General features: G+C 42.6%; 1 protein-coding gene across 1 annotated transcript; it reads left to right on the top strand.

Moving 5' to 3' along the window:
• Positions 1-391: 391 nt before the first annotated feature.
• On the top strand, positions 392-16425 carry LOC308288576 (XK-related protein 5-like; the record flags this gene model as incomplete). Its single annotated transcript, XM_080730047.1, has 12 exons — positions 392-509; positions 1797-1886; positions 2465-2570; positions 3830-3996; positions 4789-4922; positions 5255-5333; positions 6048-6217; positions 7144-7255; positions 10403-10570; positions 11571-11764; positions 14613-14790; positions 15773-16425. The coding sequence occupies 12 exons, from the start codon at positions 392-394 to the stop codon at positions 16423-16425; spliced, it is 2169 nt and encodes a 722-aa protein (XP_080586173.1).
• Between the last annotated feature and the right edge of the window lie 1818 nt (positions 16426-18243).

Raw genomic sequence — 18243 nt, 5'->3', positions numbered from 1 at the left:
GCTAATGCATCAAACTGGGGGGTCCCTGAAATTAAAATGATTGAGAATCACTGCTGTAAAAATCTCATATATGGGTGTCCCTGGCATAGCCTATATTTTCAAATGGGGATCCGCGGTCTAGTTATTAAAGTGTAAATTTTGGGGCCAGGGGCCCTTGACTGTCATGAAAGAGTTTTGAGCACCACTGGACTGGTGTATAGTTACTTCATCGCCACCAGGCTACCAGTCTATTAATAGCTCTATCGCTTTAACGGTGCATGCGGGCCGGCCGGTGACGTTGGGAGACAAGTCGCGGGACAAACGGAGCCGAGAGAGCGGGGCTACCGCTGGAGAGACTCCTCCTGAAGGAGAAAGACATCAGTATCTGATGCTCTGAATCCCGGCCTGCGTGATGAGGGACTACTCGGTGTCCGTGGCTTCCAGCCGCGGAGGCTCGTGTTCGGCTTCGTGCTGCCAATGTTGTGTCTTTTTCTTCACCGCGTTCCTGATCGTCGCAGAGAGGACGGCGCGTGAGTTGTGTAGCCGCCTAATCAGTGTGTGACTGTGACCACACACAAGCACGCACGCGCGCGCGCATACACACACACATGCATGCTGCATGCACATAATCACGCACCAATCCACGCTTTTAGTGTTTTGGATTTTCTTCCTTTTGCATGCATGACAATAATTAAACATTTTAAGGGATGATCGGGTTGTTTTGTTTTAATTTTTGTATGCATAACAGTAGTTAAGAGCACATTCTGCACCACACTGCGTCTGACTGTATTTACACTCTCTGGATGTTTCCAAGTCCGGGCTGCATGCCGCAGAAAACTGCAGACTCATGCACCTGGAGAGTTGTCGCAGTCGTTATGTCTCTCTGTTATCACCATTATGCTGATGTCTACTTGTTCTAATATGATACTGGTGACAAACAACCATGTTGGCATGTTTAAGCGCTCATTTTTGGGGATGTGTTGTGATGTAATGATGAACGGGGAACGGCATTAGGGATGGGCGGACCCCCCCTCCCAGGATGGGGCCTGTACAGAGAGCACCAGCCCGCCAGTTTGGTTGCTGAAATGGGTCAGGTTACAGTGATGAAGAGGTGATGGAGGGAAACATGAGAGAGTGGCACAGCTTTACTTGTGTTTTAGAAACATAACTGCTCCAGCAGTCAGCAGGATACTGGGTTTCTCTGCTGATAGTGTCTACACTAGAGGTCACAGAAGACAAAATGGGTTAATATGCACAGTGCACACACACAGGTACACAGAATATAGGCTACTACACACATGTAGATGTGTAGCGAGCGAGCCTATTGTTTGCATGCGTGTAAACACACACTTCACCCCTGGCAATCTGCCATAGACGAAAGAATAGCTGTTCTTAGCATTACTATAGGACAGTGGTTGTCAATGTGGGGTCCAGTGAACCCCTTGGGTCCTGACTCTGTTCCGGGGGGTCCACACCATATGCAGCTGAAATATTGATAGTTACATATCACCTATGAGTACAAGTAAATGCAACCTGAACTTACTCTGTCATCTATATTTATCTACTGTACAGACAAGGAATTCTGGACCAAATGACATGCAGACCATATTGGACCAAATCAATAAATCATGTGTAACAATAATCTTCTCATCAAATGAGAATCTATGGCCTAATGCATATCAAATCGTGGGCCCTTGAAAATGAAAAAGAATCAACACTTTGGATCGAAGCATGATCTGTGTGTGTGTGTGTGTGTGTGTGTGTGTGTGTGTGTGTGTGTGTGTGTGTGTGTGTGTGTGTGTGTCTTTCTTCCCCAGTAATCTACTGTTTTGTGTACTACCTCTGGATGGGACACAACTACTGCTATGCTCATTTAGCTGCCCTCACTGCTGTACTGCTACTACCAGGTATATAAGGTTTCTGATCAATGAATCTATTTATTGATTGATGATTGATAAATGCATGCAAACAGACAGACAGACAGACAGACAGACAGACAGACAGACAGACAGACAGACAGACAGACAGACAGACAGACTAATAATAATAGGCTAATAATAATTATCATTATCTTTCTATCCGTAAATAATAATAATAACTGTTAAGTAATACATTTTATTTATAATGACCTTTCAGGTCACCCGAGGACACTTTACATATCCAGACAAAAACTCGATTGATTGATTGATTGAAGACTTTATTAGACGTTTGCATAGAAAAAGGTACAGTTTCATGACGGTACAGACCTTGCCCTAAAGGGTGAGGTGGCGCCATGTCTTGGCCATCTGACCAGTGATGTACTGTATATCAGACCAGTTACCCATATATGGAGATCCATCAGAGATATGGGCTTAATATTGATGACATCAGGGATCTCCATATATGGGCATAAAAGGGATTTTGGAACGTTAAATGGGGTAAAAAAGTTACAGACCTCTAAGATATTTAATTGTTTGTTTCTTTGTTTGTTTTTGTTCATCCTCAGGCTGGTTTCCTCAGTGGTTGAGCTATCTGTGGTATTTGTCAGATGGACGAATCCGCATGAAGTCTCTCACCTGGACGCACTATTTGCACCTGGGAATTTTCAAAAGGTAGAAGCTCTCTCTCTGTGTGTGTGTGTGTGTGTGTGTGTGTGTGTGTGTGTGTGTGTGTGTGTGTGTGTGTGTGTGTGTGTGTGTGTGTGCATGCGCATGAGTGTGTGTGTGTGTGTGTGTGTGTGTGTGTGTGTGTGTGCGTGTGTGTGTGTGTGTGTGTGTGTGTGTGTGTGTATGTGCATGTGCATGCCATGCGTGCGTGTGTGTGTGTGTGTACATAGGAACCAAGAGCAGCATAAGAGGGCGCATATTTTATTTTATGTTAGAAAGAAAGTGTGATTTTGAATGGGAAAACACTCCCCATGACTCAGGGGATGTGTTTTGTTCATACGCCAGACTGGTGAGTCAGTAGGATACAACAGCAGTGACAACACAGAAATGTGTGTGGGGAGGAATCAATTGGGGAGAGAAAGCAAAAGATTAAATACAAATATATATAAATTAATTGTTTTGCACAATTAAAAGAGAATGAAGAACTGTGTAAACGGAGCTGTATTTCAAGACCCGTGCATTTGCTGCCTCGGTGGCTGGAGCAATTGATCTGAAATCGCATCACCATAAGCATATGAACACACCTGACATAACTGTGAAGCCCGTTTGTCACTTTCACAAATCGTATGCTGTATATTAGCATTTTTATGGTGTATCTACTATCTATTCTGCATCTAGCTTGAGGCTAATCTATTCTGCATCTAGCATGAGGCAACATGTTTAACCAGCTCTCTCTCTGTGTGTGTGTGTGTGTGTGTGTGTGTGTGTGTGTGTGTGTGTGTGTGTGTGTGTGTGTGTGTGTGTGTGTGTGTGTGCAGGCGGGTGGGCGGGCGGGGGTTGGGGGGGGGGGGTGGGGGGGGGGGGACACAGTATGAGGCAAAATGTTTAACCAGCTCTCTCTGTGTGTGTGTGTGTGTGTGTGTGTGTGTGTGTGTGCAGGCAGGCGGGTGTGTGTGCAGGCGGGTGGGCGGGCGGGCGGGCTGGGGGGGGGGGGGGGGGGGGGGGGGGGACAGTATCTCTGTAGCCATTAAACGAAACGGGTTTCTTACATTGATGCTCCTACATCATGCAAGCACCAGTTAAAGTTACTTTCCATCCCTCATATACTGTGTGCACAGTGCACATCCCATAACCCACACACTGCACATCATTTTGGAGCTCATATCTTTGAACGGGTAAGGGCTAGTAGTTACAAATGGGAAAGGTTAGCTTGGACAAATAGCAGCACATCTTTCAAATGTATTTCTCTCTCTCTCTCTCTCCAGGCTGTTTGAGTGCATGGTTTTGCGAGATGAGGACCTTTACGGTGAGATCATGCAGCAGGCTGATGTGTCTGTGTTACGTCTATTTGAAGCCCTGGTGGTCACGCTGCCTCAGACGCTGCTGCAGACATATGTCCTCATCTGCACTGACATTGGACTCAAATCTCCAGGTATTGGACACATAATCTAATACTCTACTAGTAGAGATCGATGTTACAGGCCCTATTTCTACAGTGGAACTTTGTGCCTTGGCGTATGGTTTTGATTTGACTTTTATTTATCTTGAACAAATAAAAAGTACAGAAAACTCCATACATCTTAAGACACTACTAAACAACTATTTTTGTTCTTACCTTGACAACAATATGTTGTAAAACAATATGTTATAATACAAAAAATACATTTTAAATAAATATATAATACCCCCTTTTTTCTTCTTCTTTTACATACAGTAAATGTAAATCAATCATAACAAAATCCCAGTGGATTATTATATGAAAGTATCTTCCTTGGGGCGCCTGCTGGCCTACTGGCCCAGGCGTATACCACATAAGGTATTGCCACAAAGGCATTGATGCCTGACGGCGTCACCGGTTCGATTCCCCATCCAGATGACCTTTGCTGCACGTCACTCCCCATCTCTCCCCCCATTTCCTGTCAGTCTACTGTCCTATCGAATAAAGGCATAAAAGCCAAAAAGAAAACCTAATCTTAAAGTATCTTCCTTGATTATTACATGCTGTCCAATTTCCATTGAAGAAAAGTGAATTAAGTTCTATAAATTAAAATGCACAATTGATCTAACTTCACTTTTACTTATCAATTTCTTACTGACAGGTGTCATTATATTTCCCTCTGTTCTTATCTCTTTCCCCCCTCTCTCTTTCTCCTTGGCCCCTCTCTCTCTCTCTGTCTCTCTCTCTCTCTCCTTCTCTGTCTGTCTGTTTCTCTGTCTGCTGTAGTGTCGGTGTGTTTTGTGGTGTGTGTCGTATCTCTGGCCTGGGCGCTGGTCCTTTATGCCAGAGCCTGTCACCTCATCAGACCAGGACACCTCTCCTTGACTCCTGCTGCCATTATCTGTCGACTGGTGTGGAGGGTGGGTACACTGCCATGCATAGGTTTGTGTGTGCGTGCGTGCGTGCGTGCGTGCGTGAGTGAGTGCGTGCGTGAGTGCGTGCGCGCATGTATGTTAGAACTTATAGGACAGGGGTTCCCAGCCTTTCTGTATAGAATATTTTCAGAAAGAAATGGGGTTACTTCTTATATGACGCAACCTAAGGTTTCCCTATGGGAACTCCAAGAGACTTCTACATTGGGAAAACTACAGTGCTGTATGTTCTATGTTGTGAGTAGTTAAAATCAATCTAAAACAATTTCATACGGGTCCAAAACATTTCTTCCTGTTCCCATCATGTCTGTCTGTCTCAGGTTGGGATGCTGGGGGCTCGTTTCGCTGTGCTGATGCTCTTCACACGCATCTTCAAACAGTGGATCCTGGGAGTGATTGGTGAGTCTTTTATTTGACAGGTATGTGTGTGCACATTATCCACTTAACCCATTAAGACCTGAGGCCGATTCTATAAATGTTATTTATTTGATGGACTTCCTGCTCTGGCATTTGGCCTTTCTGTCCTCAAAAAATTGACAACACCAAAGGCAAAGTGGCCTTGCCCCTAAAATGACGAAATTCCAGGCCTGGTTGTTATACTAATATAACAAGGCTATATATATAAGAATAAATTGATTTAATTTGATCAAAAGATCAGCTGTTCCTGGAAGTTCTTCTCCGGACATCGGTTCTGCAGAGCACTCGTGTGTGTGTGTGTGTGTGTGTGTGTGTGTGTGTGTGTGTGTGTGTGTGTGTGTGTGTGTGTGTGTGCGCGTGCGTTTGGGTGTTTTATTTATTATATTTGTAATAATTGATTCCTAAAGTTTTGTATTGTAAACCTTATGTTCTAGTAATTGAAAAGTGTGTGTGTGTGTGTGTGTGTGTGTGTGTGTGTGTGTGTGTGTGTGTGTGTGTGTGTGTGTGTGTGTGTGTGTGAGTGTGTGTGTGTGTGTGTGTGTGTGTGTGTGTGTGTGAGTGTGTGTGTGTGTGTGTGTGTGTGTGTGTGTGTGTGTGTGTGTGTGTGTGTGTGTGTGTGTGTGTGTGTGTGTGTGTGTGTGTGTGTGTGTGTGTGTGTGTGTGTGTGTGTGCGTGCGTGTGCGTGTGCGTGTGTAGGTGTCCACTGGCTGGGTACAACATTCTGGATGGTTTCTCAACAGACCGACATCATAAAGACAACGAGTCGTTGGAGGATCTTCAACCTGGTGCTGGGAGCCATTCACATCTTCTTCTTCCTCAATGTGAAGGAAGGACCATCCAGATACCGCATGTTCGGATTCTACCTGGTAAGTGTGTGTGTGTATGTGTGTGTGTGTGTGTGTGTGTGTGTGTGTGTGTGTGTGTGTGTGTGTGTGTGTGTGTGTGTGTGTGTGTGTGTGTGTGTGTGTGTGTGTGTGTGTGTGTGAGAGAGAGAGAGAGAGTGTGGTATGATACTATTACTATGGTCTATGGGTAATATGGTGGGTTACCTCCAGTGAGTGAGAAAATGGCATCCAGGATAATGAGGCAGGATGATCACAATCACAGACACTGGGAGCTCCCAGTCAATAGACCAAAACACAGGCATTGATCATCACAAGGATGTCCCACAGTGGACAAACTAAAGAAGGATGCGTGGAAACGTCACTGGACAGCTCATCTGAGGACAAGTTATCTAACCTTAGATGTTGTCTATAGAATCTATATTGTGGAATTATAGGTAGCTAAAGTAAGGAGTTGTTTGTAAATACGATTTTCAAGCATTTTGCTGATGAAAGGAAGTTTGGAGATTGCTATTGCCAGATCTGAATTTACCAATGTGTCACTTGTGGGGAATAGAAACTGAGCATTGTTTTGATCATCATGTATAATTTGAGAGATGTAAGATTGACATGAAAATTGTATTTCTTCGTTTGCTAAGCGTGTTCACACAGATTTCATTAACAACCTAGAACTTATAGACGGGTTTCTGGTCCACGTTACACTGATAAGAAATAGATGCGTGCGCAGGGTCGGTACCAAAATTAGCCAATGAAACCAGCGCTCCCCAAAACAACAGGTTTGGGGATTGGACTGAATTGATTACATGATACAGTCAGCTGTGCATTTAGTCTCAATGTTTGTAAACAAGAAACCCGTCTATTTGACTGCCAATCTCGTACTCTTTCCCAATCTCCTCAAGGAGCTTTAAGATGAAGATATGAAATAAGTGTCTGATTCTCACTCTCTTCAGGCCATGTTCTTGGAGAATATGCTTCTTCTGTTCGCCTCTTCCTGGTTGTTCACCATGGCATCATGGGATACGGTGGGCATCCCAGCAGCTGTGTTCTGCAGCTTCCTGATCGGTGAGATACACAATCAGAGACACACAAATACATCATCACCAAAAACAGTCATGAACACATGTTATATCATATACTCCAATACCGAAAAATGTTAACCAGGCAAGGCAGTTTTATTTGTATAGCACAACAAGGCAATGCTGTACACAAAACATCAAGCAAAGGAAACACAATTATAAAATGACATTAGAAGGCATAAAACAAAATAAGTTGAATTAATAGTTACAGAGCAGAAGAGAAAAGAAAAGAGAAAAAAAGAAAAATAACTCAAACAAAGGCAGCAGAAAACAGAAATGTATTTAGTTCAGTCAGATAACTCACAAATAGATTGAGACCAATAATAGCTTGCAAACATTTTATTAATGTAAATATAATTGTGAATATTATATTTGATCTTGGCGTTCAGGCTCTGGTTATACTACATTACTCCCTGCTCAGCACATAAGCAGAAACCATTTAAGAGCAGGGAGATACATCTATAACAAATCCCAGCCCCGGGGGAACACAACTTTTAAGGAAAGCCGAGCCTACTGGTGGTGCTGGGGTGGTGGTGGGAGCAAACAAAACACATACAGTGGCATTGTTATATTGTCAGTGACAACCCTGAACACTGACAATACAACAGGAGGAAGTACAATGAATCAGGTGAGCTTTAAAGAGGTGGTGCCATAGTGTTGTACTTGTTCTGGTTTTCATGTGTCTAGGAGGTTGACAGGACTTCATTAGACCCCCTGGTGTGGTTGTTATGAGCAATTATGTATTCCCTTTGTATTTGGGGTTTCTTCCTGGAGGCTGACACCTTGTGGGTCAAAAGTGCAGATCCAAAAACACGGATTAAATGACATCATACAATCATCCCCTCCCCTTTTACCATTCACCCAACACTTGGATGTGGCTAACTTCAGCTGGGTCACCACCCACCATGACAACCAGGCATACTTAATGAACTGGTGGGTGTGGCCACATAAAAACCTAATTTTAACTCTTTCTGTACACCTTTTTGGAAAACATCTTCCTTCTAGTATAACCATAATACCTGATAATCATGTTTTAGGGGGGGGAAGAAAATCATGGCACTTCATCTTTAAGTAGACTGCCAATTGATCAGCTGCTTGACACGTCACATGAAGAACATCTCCCACACAGAGCTGCACATGCGTGTTAACCTCTCGAGTGTATACTGTCTGAACTAGCCTTGCAAACTACGTATCATTTGTGTTGGCAACAGACCTGCCGTGGCAGCAGACCTGCAGTTTTTCAGGTCATCAGTTTGCGCCTTTGACACAGCACCAAAAGCATCCACGGCAGTTACTGTGAACTTACCGCCATACCGCAATCATATCGCAATATATGACGTAGGCTATGATGATGTAAATATTATTATACATCATGCTATTTTAGTGTCTGTTGGATAGCTGTTACTAAAGGCATGTTTTCACTACAGTTCCGGAATTTTTCCTGCAAAATAATTAGCATAATGATTTTCAACTTGCCGGGAGTTTAGTTTTTTGGGTGTTTTCACATAAGCAAAAATGCTGGCATAGCCATAAAATACCTTGTTTTCACTAAAAGTCGTCGCGGTATGAAAGTCAGTGTTGCCAGACTTTGCGAGAGAACTAAGCAACCAGGTGTACGAAAATAATCCCCAAAAAGTGATATTATCTAGGCCACACGAGCACTTTAAAACTACACGCATCAGCTAATTGAAAATTACCGATCTACAAGCTCACAACAAATAAAACGAAACCAGCAACTATCATATACAAGCAACTTTACGGAAATGAAGCCCAGAGTCGCTTATAATTAGCAGACATGGCAACACTTGGACTGAAAGACCTGAAGAAAAAAAAGAAAAAACTCTCCCCAGTTCGGTGCGTTGAACTGCGTTCACTGCGGTGGCATCGTTGACTGTCCTGTCTCTTCTCTCTCTCACTCTGAACGCTACAAATGGATTTACTAAAACAAAATATTCTTCATGCTCAGCAACAACAACACATAAGGTCCGTTCAGAAAGGATCTCATCTAATGCAACGTGTTGCACCTGTGGGCTTTAGCTGTGGTCTGTGGACTCGCTCGCTGCTCAAAAGACTTTTAGGCTAATCATCACACGACAACGAGGATAAACTAATGATGCACCTTTTGTTGAGAACAGCTTCTTTCTTTCGGAACCTCTCCAGTCCCTCCGCAGATAGCGGAGGAAGAGGTTCCAAAAGGAGCTGCCGTTAAGAAATCATTGCACTTTTGCAGGCAGCCAGCCATGGTCACAATGCGACTCTACTCTTCTATTGCCTAAATAATTATATCCCTAATGCAAGGTGAAGCTGTATTATATTTCTACTGTATATCCCATTCACATTCAGATCGTTTTCAATCCCAAATACAATGCTTTAACTGTTATCATTGGCTCCTTACGCACCTGCTTGTCAAAAAAACGTCAAAAATAACGGTATGCGTTTTCACAGAAGGGAAATTTGTATTCTCACGGTACTTTCTGCAAAAATTACTAGGTATTTTCCCGTCAAATTTCGGCCCCCAAAACTAACGGAAGACAAAATAAGTGGCCGTTTTCACATGGCGTGAATTTCAAAATTGCCGTCATTTTGGAAAAAACTTCCAGAAGTTTGACTCAGTGAAAACGGGGCTTAAGTAGTGTACCAGTAGCTGTAGTTCGAACATCATTGCAGTTACCTCTCATCGCCAGACACAATATTCAGAAATACTGGATTGTTGCAGATTTCAAGTTTGATTGTAGGTACCCTCACACAAAACATGCAGTAATCCTGGTCTCTATACTACCTCCCCCTGGCCAGGCACCTGATGGAGGGGAAAGGAACTGGTTGGAATAACGTGTTCCTTCCACGCGCTACGTCCTACCGGGGAAACTCCCCCCTGTTAGGTGAAAAAAAAGGGCTTGGACTCCTCATGCATAGAAGGAAACATGAGGTCAGTCCGTTGCTCTCCCCAGGTTGGCAGAGGGAGTGTAGCGCCCAGGTTTACTTTAGATAATTGACACTGGTTGAAAAAATGGGTTACAAAATCGTAGGATAAAAATTAAGAAAAGATTTCAAGTCAAGATGCTCTTCTCTGTTCTCTATTTCCTGTTCTGCTCCGTTCTCAGTTACCTGTTCTCCTCTGCTCTCTGTTCTCCAGGTGTCATAGCGTTGGTGTTGTACTACCGCTTTCTTCATCCAAAGTCCTTTGAGATCTTCCAGAGTCTTCGTCACAGAGGAGTCAGTGGAGCCTGCATGGAGCGAGGGTCTATTTTGTCCTTGGATGAGAAGACAACACCCAGCTTCCATCGCCATGCAACACTGTGTGGTCTGTACAGATCATATTACCATGCAACACTGTGTGGTCTGTCCAGATCATATTACCATGCAACACTGTGTGGTCTGTCCAGATCATATTACCATGCAACACTATGTGGTCTGTACAGATCATATTACCATGCAACACTGTGTGGTCTGTACAGATCATATTACCATGCAACACTATGTGGTCTGTCCAGATCATATTACCATGCAACACTGTGTGGTCTGTCCAGATCATATTACCATGCAACACTATGTGGTCTGTACAGATCATATTACCATGCAACACTGTGTGGTCTGTACAGATCATATTACCATGCAACACTATGTGGTCTGTCCAGATCATATTACCATGCAACACTGTGTGGTCTATCCAGATCATATTACCATGCAACACTATGTGGTCTGTACAGATCATATTACCATGCAACACTGTGTGGTCTGTACAGATCATATTACCATGCAACACTATGTGGTCTGTCCAGATCATATTACCATGCAACACTGTGTGGTCTGTACAGATCATATTACCATGCAACACTGTGTGGTCTGTCCAGATCATATTACCATGCAACACTGTGTGGTCTGTACAGATCATATTACCATGCAACACTGTGTGGTCTGTACAGATCATATTACCATGCAACACTGTGTGGTCTGTACAGATCGTATTACTCTATTATTATGATGATGATGGCAGTCAGGAGAGGCTGGTCTGTTGTCTGTGACTGTCTGCATGTCTGTCTGCCTACAGTATTTCCACGTATTATTTGAGACCAAACAGCACATCATGGCTCCGTCTGTCCGGACGTCTGCCCTTAGGCGTCTTACTGGTTATTGTCCGTCCGTCCGTCCGTCCGTCCGTCCGTCCGTCCGTCCGTCTGTCTGTCTGTCTGTCTGTCTGTCTGTCTGTCTGTCTGTCTGTCTGTCTACAGTATTTATTACCCATTTATTACCTTATTTATGATGATGATGATGATGATGATTTCTTCCTTTTTCTTTTTCAGGAGGTGGTACCTTGATGGATCTCCCCCACCAATGGGAGGGCTGGAAGCACCATCACTGGCTGCTGATTCGTTTAGCTCTCAAGACTGGAGATGTGTCCAAGATCTGTTCTTCCTATGGGGAGGGAGGTCTGGCTGGACTGATGGGTCTGGATGAAGATATCATTCACTCTCCTGATGCTCATCTTCCCCCTCAGGTCAGAGGTTTAATATGTATGAATCCTTAAACAATAACAATGTGCTTGAGGTATTACTCCTCGTTCAGAGACTAGACTAAAAAGAATAGACGTCTCATCTATTATTTTTTGTGGATAATAAATACATCATTTAGACAACCAATATTGATTCCTTTCCCATCTACAGCTGCTATTTTTGAAGCGGTGAAAACCGCTTCCTATGAGTGGCCCACACCCATATATGGTGATCTCAGTCCAGAATGAACAGGGTTTTTCAAAAACACAATGTATGTCACCTCATGTCCATATATGGTCACTCCAGTCCAGAATGAATAGTTTTTTTCTGTCCCGTACGTCCATAATATCAGTCCAGAATGAATAGGCTTTTTCAAAAAGTCCCATGTCCATATATGGCCATTTCAGTTCAGAATGAACAGGTTTTATCTGTCCTGTACGTCCAGAATATGTGTGTAGTGTCCCTCCCGGTCTGATGAATGGATACTTTGAGGATTGGTCAAGCTTCACATGATAATTTGGCCCTCCATTCTTTATATATTCATTCAGAATATATAAAGAATGTAGAATTCAGAATATTTAAAGAATGAATAGATCACAGAGTCCATAACTGTATAGATGTATAGATCACAGAGTTCATAACTCTAGAACACATAGAATAAAAGTTCACCGCTTCACTTCGAACCGAGGTTTGATTTTTTATTTTCTATTTAAAAATGGGCTCCTGTCCATACTGTCTGAGCAGGCACACGCGCTGATTCATGAGTGACAGCTACCACTCATAACCTTGGACACGCCCAATTATTGCTTTTAGCTTCATGCTTTTATGTCTTACACATTATAGTGTATCATGATTTTATGCTTTAACTATTGAAAAATTGCAGATATACAAGCTTGAGCTTGTAGATCTGGTATTTTTGAAAAATCGTGAAAATTAGAATTTTGACCCGATTCTATAAGTGTCTTTTGAATCCTTCTAAGGTTTTTTGAAAAAAAACCTATGTTTCTATGTCAGCAATCTGGCCAGCCATCGTCAAAGAAAAGGTCCTTTTCACTTCAACTGGAGCTCAGTTAGTCTGTTCTTGAGAGACCACTATGTCAGTGGTTCTCAAACCTTTTCATGTGAAGGACCCCCAAAATGATATCTATTTGGCCACAGACCCCCATCTCAAAATATTTAGTTCCAGGGACCCCCCAGAAGCAAAATTTGAGTTACAAACGTTCGCTTTGAAAATACATATATTCAAAGATTTTCACACATTTTCACGACTTTTTCAAAAATAGCTGATGTACAAGCTCGCTGTGAGCTTGTAGATCTGCTATTTTTCACTGGTTAAAGCATTCAATAATTCTAGGCCTAAATGGGTTAAAACCATAGCACAGAGACTGCCCTAGTCAAGGTTGTAAAAAACCTTAGAGTGAACAAGTGATGGTTCTCCTAGACCTCTGCATTACATTTGACACAGTTTGTGATATACTTATGGAAAGACTGGAGAAGTCTTTCTGGCACAGTTCTCAAGTGGTTTAAACTTATAATATCCACAGATAATACAAATAATATTTGACCAGCTTTTACCTAGATTTCTGCATTAATCTTATTCCTTGGCATTTGTTTTTAAGATCAATTTATAGTTTCTTATTCCTTATTGTATTTAGTTGCACCTGTTGTATTAAATGTGCTATATAAAACGATTGATTGATTGATTGATTGATTGATTGATCAAAAATGTCATCACTGACCAAATTAAAAAATATATATTTTGTTTGTTCCCCAGGTTCCACCAGCAGCACCTCTACCTGTTCCTCAACCTGTTCCTACAGTGACTCCTCAGGTATAACTTTAACCACTAAAGCCTATACTCCTCCCCCCCCCCCCCCCCTCACAATGTATGACTACGTATCGTTGTAAGCTTGTACGTGTAGATCGGATGATTTGGCGAATGGTCCCCCCAGAATAGGTCATAGGGTTCAAGTGGTTAATTGTGTTAATCTGGCAAGACAATTTAAAACAAATTCTTATTCTTACTTATATTTTTAGTCCAGTATTTATTGGAGGAAATAAAGATAAACCTTGGAGATGGGTCTAACCCTATGTAGTCATCACTATTATTATTAGCACAGTATACTGTAACTCAGTGTTTCTCAACCACTGTGCCTGGGGACCTTTGGTGTGCCCCTGAGAATGGTCAAGTGTGCCCCTTGAAACTGCTTGAAAGCCAGTATTGTATTTATCATTTTAAAAATGATTTAAACTAGTGAAAACAGCAGATCTACAAGCACACAACGCCTCACGGTGCGAGGCGTTGTGTGCTTGTAGATCTGCTGTTTTCACTACTCTTGTGCGACAGCCTTGAATGATGAAGCAGGGCTTTACCTTGTGAAGAAACGTACAAATTTGAAACTTGGAGATACAAGGTTTTCCCGACAGTGACGATATTTACACCCCCGTATTATGTTTGTGTGCCACATGGATTCTTGGGACATGAAAAGTGTGCCCATGCAGAAAAAAGGTTGAGAAACACTGCTATAACTCATTGTAGGAACATGCCTGTCTGTCCTTTTTGAGCGGTGGTAGACCGCTCCTATACGTGGCTGTGCGTGTGTCTGTAGCCTTTTTCCTCAGCGTTTTGCCATAGCAAAATGTGTGTACGTAGCACCATGTTTGTCTAGTGATGTCATATGTCGTACTGGTATGTCTGTAGCCTTTTTCCTCAGCGTCTTGCCATAGCAAAACGTGTGTGTGTAGCATAGCCTGTAAATCCTAGACTCAAATCCTAGTCTGAAGACGTTATGCAAGCACGACCACCGCTCACTTCACATTGGGTGTGATTTTTTTATTTTTTTTTAACCAAAGGTGATAGAAGAAGCCCCACCGCCAAAGCCAGCTCCATCCACAGTGATAATGAGACCGGTGAGACAGGCCGCCGTCCCCACTCAGATCAGACGAATGAAAACACCTCCAGAGGTCTTCCCATGTCCGGATGTCATTCCTGAGGAGGTTGAAGATTCCAGCGCTGCACCTTCTGAAAGAGGTTAGATGTTTGACAAAAACTAAAGCACGCACGCATTTATCATCGGACTTAAGGCCACTAGGCCAGGCTTTGGCTCACAGACCCCATTATATTAATAAGGTAAATATATTTGTGCAGTGAATGTCACCACCATCCTAGACCATTGTGGGCATGTCTCAGCATGTGTGTTAGTCAGTGAAAGCGCATGCTAGAAAATATTTAACCCATTTACTGTAGGCCTAGGATTTTTGAATGCTTTAACTATCGAAAAATAGCAGATATACAAGCTTGCAGCACGGCACCGAGTGCCGCGCTGCAAGCTTGTAGATCTGCTATTTTTGAAAAGTCGTGAAAATGTGTGAAAATCTTTGAATATATGTCTTCTTTAAGCAAACGTTTGTAACTCAAAATTTGCTTCTGGGTGGTCCCTGGAACTAAATATTTCGGGCCGGCCCGAGCTGTATAATTGCAGCACCATTTCGGGCCAGGGCCGACATTTTCGGCCTGTGCAGGGCTCCAATATGAACGCACACCACGCATGACGTGATTGGCCCTCTACCCCTGTCCCCTGCATTTCTGGAACAAATGTCGATGATGCATGTTAATGGTCCACTAAAACTCAAAACAATTGCCTGAAACACAGAATCGCCATAACTGAGAAGACTGGAAGCACCAGTATTATGATCAAATATTTGATTAGACAAGGTGAGAATTTGTTCACCTTTTCCCCACCGTTGTGCCATGGGTTTAATTGTTAGTATAGAGAGGGTATGTGCATGCATCAAGTGAGTGGCAAATCGAGTTGCAAAGTGAGTTTAATGTTGTTTAACGTCGTTTAATGCAATCAGATAGGACTTTTCTGTTTGGATGTATGGGCTGTCAAGGCCAGAAACTTCCGGGTATGATCATGATGTCACACGCATACCCTCTATAGAGTCAGTATGGAGTGCTGCACACACATTATTACAGTTGTTACATCAGTTCAATCTAATTTGTTTGTCAGGAGATGAAGAGTTCCAGAGCGCTGCATATGGCTCACCCTCACCCTCAACTCCTATGCAAGCAGACAGTCTCAGTCTTCCTCACATCGACAGTTTCGGAGGCACTCTGACAGAGGCTTCATCCTCCGTCTGCTCGCTGGACATCAAGACTCCTGGCTGGTCCCCCGACCGACGGTCCCCTCTCCTGCTGACGTCCCCGGACAAGAACCCTGCCGTGCCCGGAGAGTCCAACACCACGCTGTACTTCAGCGCCGAGGCCCAGTCTCCGTCCAGCGGAAGTTATCTGGGCTGGGGTTCCGAGCTGTCACCCATCTCCACCTACAGAAGTCCCTATCGGATCAGGGAGGCTCGCTTTGCCACTTCGACCCCTCGGCCTGAGTTGACCCCTCGGCCTGAGCCGATCGCCCCTAGGCCCGAGTCTCGTGCTGTGATTGAGGTTCCAGGTCTGACCCCTGTTGTTATCACCCCCGCTACCCCAGGAACCACTCCTGGAGCCACTCCGGGTACAACTCCGGGTACGACCCCTGGTACAACCCCTGGCGCTACCCCTGGTACCTCTACCGCTGGTACCCCTGTCGCACCTCTTACTCCAGTCATTTCCCATGCCCGCAAACAAATGGTTCAGTTTGTGGACTACAGGGAGAGGGGTGTATAAAGAGGATGAGAAGTACAGGACAGGGAATGAAGGCTCATTTGTTTTTAGTTCAGCCCATGGATTATGGATCTACAGTACACGACACACAGTAAAATCCTCAATGTTAATTCAACCCTAAGAATATAAAAAATTAAACTGACCCAAATGAATGTGTCTATTTGGGTCTATTTTTATACTCTCTGGGTTAAATTATGTATCAACTGTGGGTCCGCTATCTGGGGGATTGAGGCCCTTCACAACTGTGTTCAGTCAAATCAATGAGATTAAATACTATTTATTTTCAGCCTGGTAAAATATGTATTTTTAAACGGTTGAAAACATCTGGAAAAATATATATATACTCTGTGAGGGATTATGTTTCTGTTACATGTAGAGATTTATGTTATGAAACCTTATGTGACCCCCTGGCCATGTGGTAAAATAACTGCCCCAATCTGCTATAGCACCATTAGAAATTATGCCTGACACAGAAAAACTTTTAGTTGCTTGCAAAATCTGAATCATTTCAATTATTTTTTTCCCTCATTGCAAATCTTTCCTATAGTTGACATTCAGTCAATCAGTGAATCGGTCAGTCAGTCAGTCAGTCAGTCAGTCAGTCAGTCAGTCAGTCAGTCAGTCAGTCAGTCAGCCAGCCAGCCAGCCAGCCAGCTAGCTAGTCAGTCAGTCAGTCAGTCAGTCAGTCAGTCAGTCAGTCAGTGAATCTGTCAGTAAGTCAGAGGGCTAGTCTGTCAGAAAGTCAAGAAAATCTATATTGTTTTGCAAACAATAAATAATTATAAAGAGAATATAAACTGGGCTTCAGTCAGTCAGAACTTCTGTCAATTATTCAGAGAGACACTGGTTGAACACTTTATGGTCATACAAACAAAACATTAAGTGATACCTATTCATCTATGTATCTTGATCTAATCTAACTGGTCAGCAAAATGTTTCATAGGGAAGTTTTTTTAGGCCTTAATTTCTTTGCTGTTTGTAACAGATTGCACTTTTGAAACAGAAACAGTAATGGATTAACTTCCTGTTTCCACCAAAGGATATATGGATATTGCTGTATAATCCATGATATTTAATCATAGGGTATGCAAGCAATATACAGTGAAAAGGGAAAATAGAAGAATGTTTTATGATATGTATTCTTTTAATGTACTAATTTGTTTACATTCTGTTTACATTTACTGTTATTTGCATCTGCACATAAACACTTATTTTAGTTTATGTAAAAGTTTGTTGTGAATTATGTTGATGACACGCTATATCTAAAAGAGAGAGAGGCAGCTTTGGACAATAAAAAGCAAAACACGGATTGTTTTTCCAGTAGGCACTATGTTGTGTCTCCATGGTTTAGCTTTGTGCAAAAATCACATGCTGTTTTCTTAAAATAAGAACTGCTATCAGCTTGATGTTGTGATGAGGTATAAGAAAAGAGTTAGGATGTAAGATTTCTGACAGGTACTGTATGTAGTGCCGTATTCCTGTCAGAATGGATGTAAATGTCATCATATGATCATTCATAACATCTCTTCATTTCTGTTTAATGAGAGAAGGTCATTGTATGAACTTCAGTGGTACTAATGTAATCTATTATTATAAGCTACAGTATACTAAAAATGTATTATAAACTACAGTAGTAGTTCACAAGTTTAAGCTAATCTGTCAGAACCCTTTAATAACCCCAATCCTTTTAAATGAACCAGAACACATTACAGGACATGTTTTGTTTTGCTTCAGATAATGTCATGAAATTATCATGCCAATGGGTAGCATAGCATTAGCTATAAGCTCAAACAAAGTGGCTTGAATACTGGTACTCACTGG

The sequence above is a fragment of the Nannobrachium achirus genome, assembly GCF_963921795.1.
Source record: "Nannobrachium achirus genome assembly, chromosome: 7".
Classification (NCBI taxonomy): domain Eukaryota; kingdom Metazoa; phylum Chordata; class Actinopteri; order Myctophiformes; family Myctophidae; genus Nannobrachium; species Nannobrachium achirus.
This window is presented reverse-complemented; position numbering and strand designations above follow the sequence as displayed.